At 34.6% G+C, this 14,833-nt stretch overlaps 1 protein-coding gene across 1 annotated transcript in view; it reads left to right on the forward strand.

Annotated features, from left to right (window-relative positions):
* The window catches only part of LOC140892687 (alpha carbonic anhydrase 1, chloroplastic-like), a 28,230-nt gene extending 13,659 nt beyond the window's left edge, over positions 1-14,571 (forward strand). The window contains exons 6-7 of the mRNA XM_073301644.1: positions 12,404-12,534; positions 14,433-14,571. Coding sequence (XP_073157745.1) covers positions 12,404-12,534; positions 14,433-14,484 — 183 coding nt within the window. The 3' untranslated portion in view covers positions 14,485-14,571. The remainder of the gene's footprint in view (positions 1-12,403; positions 12,535-14,432) is intronic.
* Positions 14,572-14,833: the final 262 nt, after the last annotated feature.

Consider the following 14,833-nt stretch of genomic DNA (forward strand, 5'->3'; position numbering starts at 1 on the left):
ATTTTACTCGACCACTATCAACTAATTTAATTCCTAAAGTTATATATATATATATACATATACCTATTTAAGAAGACCTTAGAGAAACTAACTTGGTCTCTTGGTATGGTCTTAATTTGAATTTCAAATTATTTGAAAAAACATTGTGGGAAATAACTAATATAAATATATAATTCATGATCTTTTAATTACTTCTCATAGACTTATGACTAATATTTAACCCAAAAAACTTTCATTCTTGTTACAATAAATTTATTAGATTTTTTTCCAAAATTAATTTTAATAAAAAAAATCAAATTTTTCGTCACATACAACGGGTGTGCAAATACACTAGTATATATAATTCTTCTAATTTATTATCCGAAAATTCTCAATATTTACTACTTTTTTTCCCAAGTACAAGTAGAAATTCGTATGTAATATCAAACTAAATATTCTTCTCAAAATTTAAATATTAAATCAGGTAAATAACACAACAATTATTATAACGACTTTAAAGGAGTTATAGGTCTCTCGAATTCTATAAACACCAATGTTGTATTCTCTTATAATTATATTCAAAATCTCCTTTCCCGAGCGATATATTTGAAATAAATATAACGATTAACTAAGGACTAGTTAATTAAACCCAATAAATTCAGGTAAATACAAATAAACCGAATGCAGAATTCTAATATATCATCAAAATACCGAAATATGATCTAATCCAAGTTACGTCGTCCCACTTGACACAAATATTAGTTCATAACGAAAATAAAAATAATACAAAGCATGTCATTGAACATCATTAAAAAATTAGCAGAAATAATGAAATAAAAACGAAGGTAGATGATGTTTCTCCATCCTCGAAAGCCGCTTCGTCCGTCTTCACACCAAGATTTCTTATTCTCCAATTTTTCTCCGTCTCTCAGCCGTGTCTCCTCTAAAAATTTCGTCCAAGTTTCTTTAAAAATTGACCTAGATAGCCACCTTTTAAAATATGTAATAAAATGTTTCAAAAATATTTAAATTGTGTCTTGGCACACCATCAGATGTTGGGGATCCATTGTAATTTTCTCAAATTCAGCCTTTTTGAAGAATTGCTGATGGGGTGCCCAAAATTGGGCACTGGGGTACCTACTTGAAAAATTAATTCCTCCTTTCTCGCTTTTTTTTTTTTTTAATTTTTTTAATTTTTTTAATTTTCATATCATTAGCATCTTTTATTCGCATAAAAATGGGTTTCACCTGAAATCCTACAAACGACACAAAAAGAAAAACAAAAGACTCATAATATTATTCAAGAAAGCAAACCAAGATTAAATCATATAAAATAGAAGTGCAAAACTTTGCACTTATCCCAAATAAATGTTTTATTATTTCATGTTTGTGTTATTATTATTTTTTTTGATCGAAATGTTTGTGTTATTTTTAGTTGCAATAAATTCATTAATTTTTATGGGATGACACTATATGTGGGACGTTGCATTAGACATATATCTCCACCTACATAATAAGCACATGATATGTATTATATGAATGGAATTTTACAATATATATGTTTGGCACTCATTTTTTATTTAGACTTTTCAAGTGCATTTATGATATTATAGAATAGTAAACACTGTAAGGTTTGGACAGTATGAAATCACAGAAATACCAGAAAACTTTTTGAGTATGTGTTATCTTTCAGTGTTGTCAACACTTCACGATAACACTATGTAGCAGAATAATTAACTAACAGTAAAAGTAAATAACACACAGATATTTATGCACAAGTACTAAGTACTTGTACAATGCCTCATGACGAAATAATCACTAGAAAATCAAATCAGTTCACAAAAACCAACTAGTGATTGTTTATAAAAAATCTACTTTTTCTCAATAGATTGAAAAAATAAAAGACTTCCTAAAAACTAGTAAGAACTAGAATAAAACAACAATAGGAAGTTCTAAACCGAAAAACAAAAACCAAAGAACCACTTTCAGAACAACACTTCACTCGTGTGTTCTTCAGTGTTTCCAACACTACTCGGCAACACAATGTAGTAGTAGTATCTCTTCAAAAATTCTTCAATGATCAATCTTCAATACTCTAGAATTTCTGTAGTACTTTTTCTATGTATTTTTCTCTCTACGTTTCACTCTCTGCTCTCTTGATTGTCTCTTCTGATCGGTCCAAGCACTCCTATAAATAGATCTTCTATATGTTTTCATAAATAAGAACCTACAAAGCATGGAAATAATATATCATTAGAATCAATTATTTCAAATCAAGATATATCTGATATTACCAATTTTAACACTTGTTCTAAGAAAGGCAAAACTATAAATATGGAAATTGAATGCAATAAGGAAATAATTTAAAAGACATGTGCACAACATGTTCTTTCAAACCCCCCCTTTTTGCCTTTCTGCACAAAACACACACACTTAAGTGCAAATAACTCCCCCTATCTTATGCAACTAAATCTCCCCCTGAATAATCATCTCAGAACATAGTGTTGTGCGGTCGTGTTGGCAACACCAACTCTCAACACTTACTAGATCAGAGTAGCAAATAGTTTAATATTATATCAGAGAGTAATAAGGAGCAAAACCTAATCAACTCAAAAATATATTACTAACTCAGAGCAAAATAACAAAAAAATAAAATAAAAGATAAGGATAAGAAAAAAATCCTAAAACCAATTACGATCAACCACAACTAATCATCTTCCTCATCTTCACTTGATCCTACTCCCCCTTTTTGTCCAGAGGGCCCTAGTATTCCAAGTTTAGTCCTGTACTCAGCCATTAAGACTTCATAGTACTCGAGATCAGCTTTGGATTGTGCAATTTTTAGTTCAGCATGAGCCATTTGAGCACGAATTGCAGTAGAATTCAACATAATCACAACAGTGTTATGAATAGTCATAGGTGGAACAGACTCAATGTTGGAGACACTGGGTACAACACCAGTCCATGGTAGATCAATCATCCTATTTCCTTTCAGCAAACCAGGTGCGATCTTGATAAGCTCATCTCCTCCAATCAATTCTTCATTATCCTCTTTCGTGAAGCCTTGAGATTCCAGCATACCATAGATCAATGAAGGAAACGGAAACTTAGTTGCTTTTCAACCACCTTCTCTAAAAGTCATAATATTTTCAAACACCAAATTTCCAAATTCCAAAGGAGCTTGAGTTCCAATGGCAAACAGCGCAAGGACTTGTGGCTTAGTTACCACTGTTGTATTGGTAGATGGCGTCCAATTCCTGATCGCAATTTTGTGAAGCACATAAAAGAAAGAAGTAAGCTTTGCAGCTGACAACCTATCTGGGTGCAGTGGAAATTTTAGAACCATTCCTCCAGTGATCACTTTAGTGACTTGATCAATATCCTCAGTAACTACATCATCATCTACATCAGCAGTCTTGAAGTGTGATCAGAACAGGAGTAAAATCATACACCTTTCCCCGGATGTACACTCTTCCAAACTTAAATGATTCTTCATCTCCAGTCTTTATGTTCAGATTGCAGTAAAATTCTAGCACAACTCTTCTTGAAAATGGTCCGGCAGTGGTGACATTAGAAAATAAATTCTGTTGTTTCAAAAAAGTCACCATGTTCTGCTTTTCAAAGGACACTTCATCAATATTTCTTTCTTCCCAACAGTCTTTTCCAGACAGAGCTTCCCATTCATCAGCAGATTCCTTTGAATAAAATTGAATATTATATGCCTTAGCAAGATCAATATCAAAGTCAGATTCAGCAGCAGTGTTGTCATGAGTGTTGGCAACACTGTCATCAGCAGCTTGTTCCTCAGTGCTTCCAGAACCATCAGAAGCAGCATCCTCATAGTCTTCTTCCTCATAACTCGAAGAAGATGAACTATCAGAGTCCTGGGGCCGGTTATTCTCAAACTCTTGCATCATTTCAGCATCTGGTTCATCACCATCAGATGGAACTTGTGAAGGTGTAACTGGTTTAGCCTTGGTTTTCCGAATATTCACCATGAAAGTGGCCAGTGAAATTTCCTCATCAGTAGAAGTTGGAGCCGCTGTGGTTTTCTTTGTGGTATCATCAACAACAACAGCACTAGATGGCTCTTTCTCGGTAGAAGCCACATCAGTAAAATCTTCATCAGTTGAATCATCACCAGTAGCTGAATCTCCTTTCTTTGATTTGGCCTTTTCAGCAACAGAGGTTTTTGTCATAGCAACCACCTTAAAATTCTGATCCGCAGAATCATCTCCAGATGAGAAATTTGGATCATCCAAAATAGGACGTGAAGTCTCCCCCTTACCACGAAATCTCTTATTGGTAGTAAAATCGGGGTTGAATCCCGCTTGGCGCTTTGACCTTCTTGCTATTGGCTGTGTTGGGAACACACGATTCAACACCGAAAAATCAGGAGGAGTCTCAATGTTGATTTCATTCTCGGGTTCTCCTGGAGCAATTTCTGCCAACGGTGTAGGTTGAACGACAACAGGTACAATCGAGAGAATAGGATTTTCAGAAGGTGCCTCCGAGAGCTTGTCTTCCTCTTGGTAACCCATCTCTGATCGTATGTCATGGTAATCGAAAGCTTTGCCTGCCATTATCCAAAAATTTAGAAATTAAGGGTTTCAGAGAATTTTTGCAGAGAGAGTTAGAAAAGATTGAAGACGATAAAATCAATTTCTACAGTGCTTAGAAATATATAGGGAAAAGGGGTTCAAACGGTAAAAAAAATCAAAAGCCCCTATCTCTCATATCAGACTAAGAATCTCCCCCTAACGGTAACAAATCTTCAACGAGTAAAAAATCTCTCTAATTAAGGAAATTAAATTTGAGTAATTAAGGATACCCTGAAAACTCTCACTTAAGAATATATCAATATTTCCCAAAAATAAATAACCCCACATCGAGTTTTAACGCCACTGAAACATATTTAATCACAACCAATTCAATTTTCAGCAAGTTGAGCAATTTTTCCAATTTTTGTTCGTCTTTGAAATTTTAACCTTGAGCACGATATGATCATAATAAATGCAAAATGCAAGACCTAATTTATATCTAAAACAGAATGTAATGAGATTAGATAAAAAATTCATGCAAAGTGTGTGCAGACGTGTTAAGCACCAGTATTGGCAACACTTTCCAACAAAATTGTATTCTTCAAAATAATTTTGAATTTGTCACACTTCCAGAGCCATGTTTTTCTTCTTTTTATATTGATTCAGAAATGGTAGCCTGCACACTAAAAAAACGGTCTTCATTGGACTCTCTTAGTTAGATTTTTCCAATTTTCTTCCGATTTTAGTTTGATTTTCAAGACATTGGTCACTGAAATTTTATCAAACCATGCTTTTTAATTTTTAAAATCACTTTTCACATGGGACAAGATCATGGAATAAACGAACATCCCTCAACTACTTCGTGGTTTAAAACATATTTTCATGGCAAGTGTGTTCTAAAAATACCTTTGACAGAAGAACTACAAAGTGTCAGTCAGTGTTATCAACTAGTGCAAAACATAGAACAATATGAATATGCAGTATGCCTAAAGTCCTAAAAATGCACATGCATGTTTGGTGTTGTCCGTCAGTGTTGGTAACACTTAAGGACAGCAACCGTGAGAACTTATAAAGAACACATGTTGAGAGATTTTCTAAGACTGGAGAATGTCTCGAAGTTTAATGCTTTTGTAAAAATATCGGCCAGCTGGTTATTGGTCCTAACAAACTCCATATGGATCATGTCCTTCTCAACTAAATCTCGAATGAAGTGATGTCTTATGTCAATGTGTTTAGTTTGAGAGTGTTGTACTGGGTTTTTTGATATATCTATAGCACTTGAGTTATCACAGTACACAATTGGTGTTTCACTTTTAAGACCATAGTCTTGTAGCATTTGATTCATCCAAATTAATTGAGAACAACAACTTCCCGCTGCCACATATTCGGATTCAGCAGTGGAAAGGGACACACAGTTCTGCTTTCTACTATACCATGAAACCAAGTTGTTACCCAAATAAAAACAACCACCCGTGGTTCTTTTCCTCTCATCAACATCTCCTGCCCAATCAGCATCACTATAGTCTACCAAATTAGTATTGGTTTCTTTAGTGTACCATAACCCTAAGTATAAAGTGCCTGCAACATACTTCAAAATTCGTTTTACAGCTTTCATATGTGTGACTTTAGGATCAGATTGATATCGGGCACACAAACACACACTAAACATAATATCAGGTCAACTTTCACTCAAATACAGCAGACTTCCAATTATGCTTCTGTACAGAGTGTTGTCAACACTGTCAGCAACACCGTCTTTTCACAGTTTTTCATTAGTTTCCATTGGTGTTTTCATATGTCTAACATGATCAGTACAAAACCTCTTCACCAAATTCTTAGCATATTTGCTTTGACACAAAAAAATTCCATCACTCATTTGTTTTACTTGTAATCCTAGAAAGTAGTTCAACTCACCTACCATGCTCATTTCAAAGGCAGCAGTCATGCTTTCAATAAAATCATTTACAAGTTTTTGAGATGAAGCAAAGAAAATTATGTCATCAACATAGATTTGACAGATAAGAATGTTACCTTGTACTTTTTGAACAAAAAGTGTTTTATCTATCTCACCTCTTTTGAATCCAATGTCAAGCAAATACTCCGCGAGCCTTCCATACCAAGCACGAGGTGCTTGTTTCAATCCATATAAGGCCTTCTTCAACTTATAAACATGATCAAAATGATGTCGATCCTCAAATCCCTTAGGCTGCCTTACATACACTTCTTCATTCAAAATTCCATTCAAAAATGCGCTTTTTACATCTATTTGAAAAAGTTTCATTTTCATGTGACATGCAATAGCCAACAATAATCTAACAGATTCTATTCGGGCTACAGGAGCGAAAGTTTCATCAAAGTCCACCCCCTCAACTTGTGTATACCCTTGAGCTACCAACCTAGCCTTGTTCCTTACAATATTTCCTGATTCATCAGTTTTGTTCTTAAAAATTCACTTTGTTCCAATGATATTACTATGATCAGGTGGAGGAACTAAGATCCACACATCATTCCTAACAAATTGTTCAAGTTCATCATGCATAGCATTGACCCAAAACTCGTCTTTTAAAGCCTTACCAACATTTTTTGGTTCAATACTAGACATAAAGCAAGAATGTCTTATCCGAGAGTATGCGGAAGTCATGCACACTAACCCACTCATCTTTCGATAATCAACTTTTTCTTTTCTTCGGGTCTGCATCCTTCCTTGCGCATCTCCTATGATTTGTGAAGTAGGATGGTTCTTCTGAATTTTGCTAGGTACATTATGTCCAGCATCTTGTATTTCATCTTCAAAATCATCCCGATCTTCTGTACTCTGTTCATTCATATTCAGTGTTGGACTCAGTGTTGTGCTGGGTGATTTTTCAAGTGGGACAACACTATTGACAACACTGGAATCAGTCTGGGGTGCAACAGTATCCAACAGATCATCAATATTGTCCTCAATTGTTTTCCCCTTCAGATCTGCATAATCATCAAATACCACATTAATAGATTCAATGATAGTTCTAGTTCTCAATTGTTAAACACACGATAAGCTCGACTATTTAAAGCATATCCAAGAAATAAACACTTATCGCTTTTTGAATCAAACTTAGCCAACTGCATCCTGTCATTCAAAACATAACATATGCATCCAAAAATATGAAAATATTTAAGGTTAGGCCTCTTTCCCATGAGAATTTCATAGGAAGTCATAGTAGAACCTTTCCTTAAATACACCCTATTGGATATGTGACATGCAATATTTAAAGCCTCAGCCCAAAATATTTTTGCAATATTTTTGGAGCATAACATAACCCTTGCCATCTCTTGTAGAGTTCTGTTTTTTCTTTTGTCAATGCCATTTTGCTGAGGTGTCTTAGGTGCTGAATATTCATGTGATATACCTTCCTTTTCACAGAATTGATCGAACAATGAGTTTTCAAATTCCTTACCATGGTCGGTTCGAATCCTGATAACCTTCAAAGCATACAGATTAGTAATCTGTTTTATCAATTTTTTGAAAGCTTTGAATGTTTCTGACTTTTCTCTTAGAAAACTTACCCATGAGTACCTTGAAAAGTCATCAACATACACAAATGAATACCTCTTACCTCCACAGCTTTCAACCTCCATAGGTCCCATTAAGTCCATGTGTAGGAGTTCAAGACATCGTGTTGTCCCACAGTGTTGTAACACTGGATGTGACACACGAGTAAGCTTACCTTTTTTACAGTCTCCAGACACATATGGAACTCCAGAAGTTGATTTGGAATTCCCCGTACAGCATCATACTGGCTTAATTTCTTCAGTGATTTGAAGTTGGAATGTCCTAACTTTTGATGCCATAAATTCAATTCATCAACCTTGGTGAATTTGCAAGCAAGTTCCTCTCCAAGTTGATAACAGTTGTCCGATGATCTAGACCCTGTCAAAACACACGAATTACTCTTATCAAATACTTGACATAAATTCTTATCAAATTTAACATAAAGATCATCATCACAAAGTTGACTAATGCTAATAAGATTTGCATTTAATCCTTCAACATGTAGAACATTGTGAAGCTTAGGCAGTCCTTCTACATTCAAAGTTCTTTTTCCAACAATCTTTCCATTGGCTCCTCCTCCATATGTCACTTTTCCTTTATCCTGTTCAACATAGTCAGAAAGATACTTCTTTAATCATGTCATGTGGAATGAACTACCACTGTCGAAGTACCAATGACCTGCAACATTAGTTTTCAAGAAAGTATAAACGACATTACAACTAGATTTAGGTTTTGGTACCCAAACCTTTTTCTTAGAATTTTTCTTCCTGGCAGTGTTCTGGTTCAGTGTTGGCAGCACTGATGACAGCTCTTGCCTGGAATTCCAGTGCATATAGTCATACCAGAGTTTGAAATAGTAAGGCTTGATGTGACCTTGCTTGTGACAGTAATGACAAACAAACCTACACTTCCTTTGCTTTTTCCTCTGAACAGGAGCTTGTGCCTTCAATGAAATTGGTTTTTCCTTTGGTATTTCAATTTGAACACTAGCAGAGTTACTGTTCTCTTTGACAAAAATAGTTTGTGATGACTCCCCAACTTCAAACTTGCTATTATGAAATCCTAGACCAGCTCTATCATCTTTTCCCATCATCAAAATTGAATCCAGCTTGGTATTGCTCGAATTAAACTTTGCGAGAGTTGCATTGGCTCTTCCAAGCTCTTCTTTGACCTTGCCTAGTTCTAAATCCTTCTTGCTCAGAACAACTTCAAGTTTAGCCACTGAAGCTTTCAATTCACGGTTCTCCTTTGTTAAAGCAGAATTTTACTTGTTCCTTAATATCCAGTCATTATACAATTCTTCATACATATTCTGAGCATTATCCCAAGAAAGTTCTACTTTACAAGCTTCCTAATTTGAGTCTCCAGAAATAGATGCATTCAGACAAAGTACCTTTTGGTCAGTGTTGTGACCAAGTGTTGTGACACCTGTGATAACATTGTGTTTTTTCTGCAGCACCAAAACTGAAAGGGCATTGTGAGTCTCTTCTTCTCCTTGTTCTGTTCTTTTCTCATCTTCATCATCACTTAGGGAAGCACACATTCCTTTGCGAAGTCTGGTTGGGCACTCATTAGCATAGTGACCGAAGCCTGTGCACTCATGACACTTCACAGATTCAAACTTCTTCGATATATTCAGTGTTTTTCCTTCTTTCTGAAAGTGATTTTGACTCTTTGAAGGGATGGTATTCTGTTCTGGTCTGCATATCCTCAATGGTTTTCCAACAGCAGGAGCATTCAAAACTTTGGGTTTCTGACCAGGTTTCTTATAATCTCTCATTCTCTTCAAGTAGTTACCAAATTGTTTGGTAAGAGAGGCGATTGAATCATCTCCTAAGTTAGACTCGTTGACTCCCTATTTCAGATCAACAAAATCATTGTATGAGTCATTAGAAACTTGAAGTGCAATAGAATTACCTTTGTCCTTTTTTCCAAAATTCATCTCTAACTCATATGTTTGAAGTGAACTCATCAATTCATCCAATCCTAGAATTGATGTGTCTTTTGATTCATCAATGACACAAATCTTCATTTGAAATCTTTTCGGCAGTGATCTCAACACTTTGCTCACCAAGCGTTCGTTTGAAATAGCATCACCAAAATCAATTGCCTCATTCTCGATCTTCCTCAAGCAGCGTTCATAATCATCAATTGTCTCACTTTCTTCCATTCTCAGATTTTCAAACTGAGTAGTGAGAATCCTTCTTTTGGTTCAACGCACACTATCTGATACTTCACAGTGCATTTGAAGATTTTTCCAAGCCTGTTTAGCACATACACAGTTAGTGACCAGTGAAAACATATTAGAATCAAGAGAAGTAAATATAGCATTAAGGGCTTTATTGTTCATATTCGAAGCAGCAGTCTCATCGGCATTCCAGTCCGTTTCTGGTTTGAGTGGAAAGTCTCCTTCTCCATTAGTTCTCCTTGGTGGATTCCATCCTTGTAGCACACGCTGCCATGCCTTTTCATCAATCGATTTGATGTAGACACGCATCCTAACTTTTCAGATAAAATAGTTGGATCCATCCAAGATTGGAGGACGTTGAGCAGTTCCTGAGTAAGGTATCTCCATTGTGATGTCCTGTCAAACACAAACACAGAATCACACTTAGTATCGTCAAGTGAATGTCTCTGACGCCAATTGTAAGGTTTGGACAATATGAAATCACAGAAATATCAGAAAACTTTTCGAGTGTGTGTTATCTTTCAGTGTTGTCAACACTTCACGATAACACTATGCAGCAGAATAATTAACTAACAGTAAAAATAAATAACACAGATATTTATGCACAAGTACTAAGTACTTGTACAATGCCTCATGGCGAAATAATCACTAGAAAATCAAATCATTTTACAAAAACCAACTAGTGATTGTTTATGAAAAATTTACTTTTCTCAACAGATTGAGAAAATAAAAGACTTCCTAAAAACTAGTAAGAACTAGAATAAAACAACAATAGGAAGTTCTAAACCGAAAAACAAAAACCAAAGAACCACTTTCAGAACAGCACTTCACTCGTGTGTTCTTCAGTGTTTCCAACACTACTCTGCAACACAACGTAGCAGTAGTATCTCTTTAGAAATTCTTCAATGATCGATCTTCAATACTCTAGAATTTCTGCAGTACTTTTTCTTTGTATTTTGCTCTCTACGTTTCACTCTCTTCTCTCTTGATTGTCTCTTTTGATCGGTCCAAGCACTCCTATAAATAGATCTTCAATATGTTTCCATAAATAAGAACCTACAAAGCATGAAAATAATATATCATCAGAATCAATTATTTCAAATCAAGATATATCTGATATTACCAATTTTAACACTTGTTCTAAGAAAGGCAAAACTATAAATATGGAAATTGAATGCAATAAGGAAATAATTTAAAAGACATGTTCACAACATGTTCTTTCATACACAATAATCGAGTTAGTTAGAAACATATATACCAAACAATATATTATTTATATTTATATACAGTGGCGGCTCCACTAAGAGGCAAGGGGGGCAACTGCCCCCCTTAAATTTGTAATATAAAATTATCAAAATACCCTTAGAATTAAAAATTAATATTTAATAAATATAAATTAGGAACAAATTCTAATGAAAGGAAGAGTCAGACTCATTACCGCATGTATGCAAACAGCAAATTGGGCCGGCCAAATTTTGTGTCCATATTTCGTAAAAAAAACTTGTGGCCCAGCTATAATGTTTTTTTGCTTAAAAACTAATAGGTTTTTTTTAACTCTTATAATTGCTTTTATTTTGTGATCGTCCATTCAATCTTCTCTCTAGCCTACCCTACAGGTACGTTCTCCATTGATTATTCTCGTTTTCTTTTTTTTTTTTAGATTTGTCTCTTTTCTCAATTTTCCTTTGGCTCTGATTTTACCAATCGCAACCGCTACAGTTGAGATAACATTTTCTGCTATAAAGATTATTAAGAATCATCTTCGTAATCGAATGTGAGATGAATATTTGAATGATAGTTTAATTACTTATATTGAAAAAGATATATTTCGTAGCTTGTCGAATGAATTTATTATTAATTATTTTCAGAAAATGTCAAATCATAGAGGTCAATTGTAATTTAAGTTTGAAATTTAAAGATACTATTTAAATTTCAATATTATATTTTGACTTATGTTACATGATGATTTTATATATATTTGAGATATTTGGTTCTCCGCTTGGTTGCCCCCCTTAACAAATTTCCTGGATTCGCCCCTGTTTATATATTGTTTATCCTTACTTTATTCTTATTTTATCACACTTTAACTCTTCACTTACTCATCTCGTCATAAAATCAAACGGTAAGAACATATTTGAATTAGGTGCACACATTTATGTGCAGGTAAGAACAATATCAAGAAAACAAGTAGATACCCTTAGGGCACCCCTGGATACGAGATGCAAGAGTAATGCAAGACCATGTCAGGGAATGAATGGAAGACGCGTGGAACTCTATGAGGAGGAGACCAAAAAGTTAGTATACTAGACCAATGTTATTCATACTCCAATTTATGTGTAAAATTATTTCGCATATAGTTTATGTTATATTGATGAAGAATGTGTATCATATAACAACAAAATAACAGATTGTAACCACATTGTTGAATTTTCGATATATATTTCATCATTTTAATTTTTTACAATCCTAATCGTCGTGATCCATGCATATTCATTAGCTTAGAACAATGACTCGTGTTCTTTTTCCACGAATATTCATCAATATAAGAGTCCGAAGGTCCCCAAAATTTAAATTTTTTTTAAATCAATTTTTGAGGACGAAAACCTCTCTCTATTAAGAATGTACTAAGGGTAACTACAATGGTTGTGACATTTCCCCAACCATTTGTGGGCCCACTGTTCAACATCACCAACTAACGACATGAAAGAAAAAACTAAAAACAATGCGATAATAATAAATTTTTGGGTTACCTCCCAAAAAGCGCTTGGTTTAACGTCGTCAGCCCGACTTCCTGGTGCTTTTAGACAGGCTCGATCAATGCAACTTTCTCAATGTTCCGCACTTCATTGCCAAAATAATGTTTCAACCTCTGACCATTGACTTGGAAGATCTGTCCATCATGACAACTCAGTTCAATGGCTCCAAGAGGGTGCACTTTTACCACAGTGAACGGGCTAGACCATCTTGATTTCAACTTACCTGGAAATAATCTGAGTCGAGAATTAAATAATAATACATGCTGTCCAGACTCGAATTCTCTCTTCAGTAATATTTTTTCATGACACTTTTTTGTCTGTTCTTTGTAGAGCTTTTCATTTTCGTAAGAATGATTATGAAACTCCTCGATCTCATTCAACTGCAACAGTCACTCTTCGCCAGCAGCTTTCATATCAAAATTCAACTTTTTCACAGCCCAATACACTCGATGCTCTAACTCCACTGGAAGATGACATGATTTTCCAAAGACCAACCTATATGGAGACATGGAAATCGGAGTTTTGAACGCAGTGCGGTAAGCCCATAGTGCATCATCCAACTTAATTGTCCAATCCTTCCGGTTAGTTTTGACAGTCTTTTCCAGAATTTTCTTGATTTCCTGGTTGGAGATTTCAGCTTGCCCATTTGTTTGTGGATGGTATGCTCATGCCACTTTATGCCTAACATCATATTTTGTCAGTAATGAATTAAAAATTTTATTGTAAAAATGCGTACCTTCATCACTGATAATAGCCCTTGGAGTTCCAAATCTCGTGAAAATATTTTTCTGCACAAATTTCACCACTACACGAGCATCATTAGTGGGGATGACGATTGCTTCCACCCATTTTGATACATAATCAACAACCAATAAAATATAATATTGATCAAAAGAGATAGAAAACGGTCCCATAAAATCAATACCCCAAACATCAGATAATTTAACTTCTAAAATATTTGTAAGGGGTAATTCATGATGCCAAGATATATTTTCCATCCTTTGACATCTATCACATTATTTTACCAAGGTATAAATGTCTTTAAACAGAGTTGGTCAATAAAAACCAGATTGAAATACCTTGGCGGCTGTCTGTGAGGCTCCAAAGTGACCGTCATACGGTGCAGAGTGAGATTGTTCCAAAATTTCTCTCGCTTCATCTTTATCCACACATTTTCTTACCAATTGATCCGAACATTTCTTGTACACAAACGGATCATCCCAAAGATAAAACTTGACATTGAAAGGAATATTTTATTCCTAAAATTTCTCAAGTTTTGAAAAAGATTTTATTAAATATATTTTTCCTTTCTTGGACATGAAGTAACTTTTATATAAGTTATTTATTTCCTTAGGTAAGTTGATTTGAGATATTGTTAAGATTATTATTATATTTATCATATCATATCTAAAATGTATCTTTATTTATTTGTGTAGATTTGATATGATCAAATCAAAAGAATTCTACGCCTACAAGAAAACATGTTGAAGAAGGATTCTTGTGCTATTTAAGGAGATGGACATACAACAAGGGAAGAGACCGAAAAACAGAGAGACCGATAAATCGAGATTTTCTTAATAGCTTCATGTACGTAATTTGAGAGAAGAACTGAAGATCTTCTGAAGCTTGCATCGTTCGTGATTGCTTGAAGCCTTGAAGAACACTTGAAGATCATTGATTGAGAAGTGTGTTGCTCACGTGTTTTGGCTTCAAGGATTTTTCTCCTTGTCTCGTTTTTATTCTATCTTGCATAGAATTATTTAGGAGAACTTCTATTCGTTTATTTTCTCACATGCTAGAAAAAATTGATTTTTACAATAATAACTAGTTTTAGGGT

This window comes from Henckelia pumila, chromosome 3, assembly GCF_033568475.1.
Source record: "Henckelia pumila isolate YLH828 chromosome 3, ASM3356847v2, whole genome shotgun sequence".
Lineage (NCBI taxonomy): Eukaryota > Viridiplantae > Streptophyta > Magnoliopsida > Lamiales > Gesneriaceae > Henckelia > Henckelia pumila.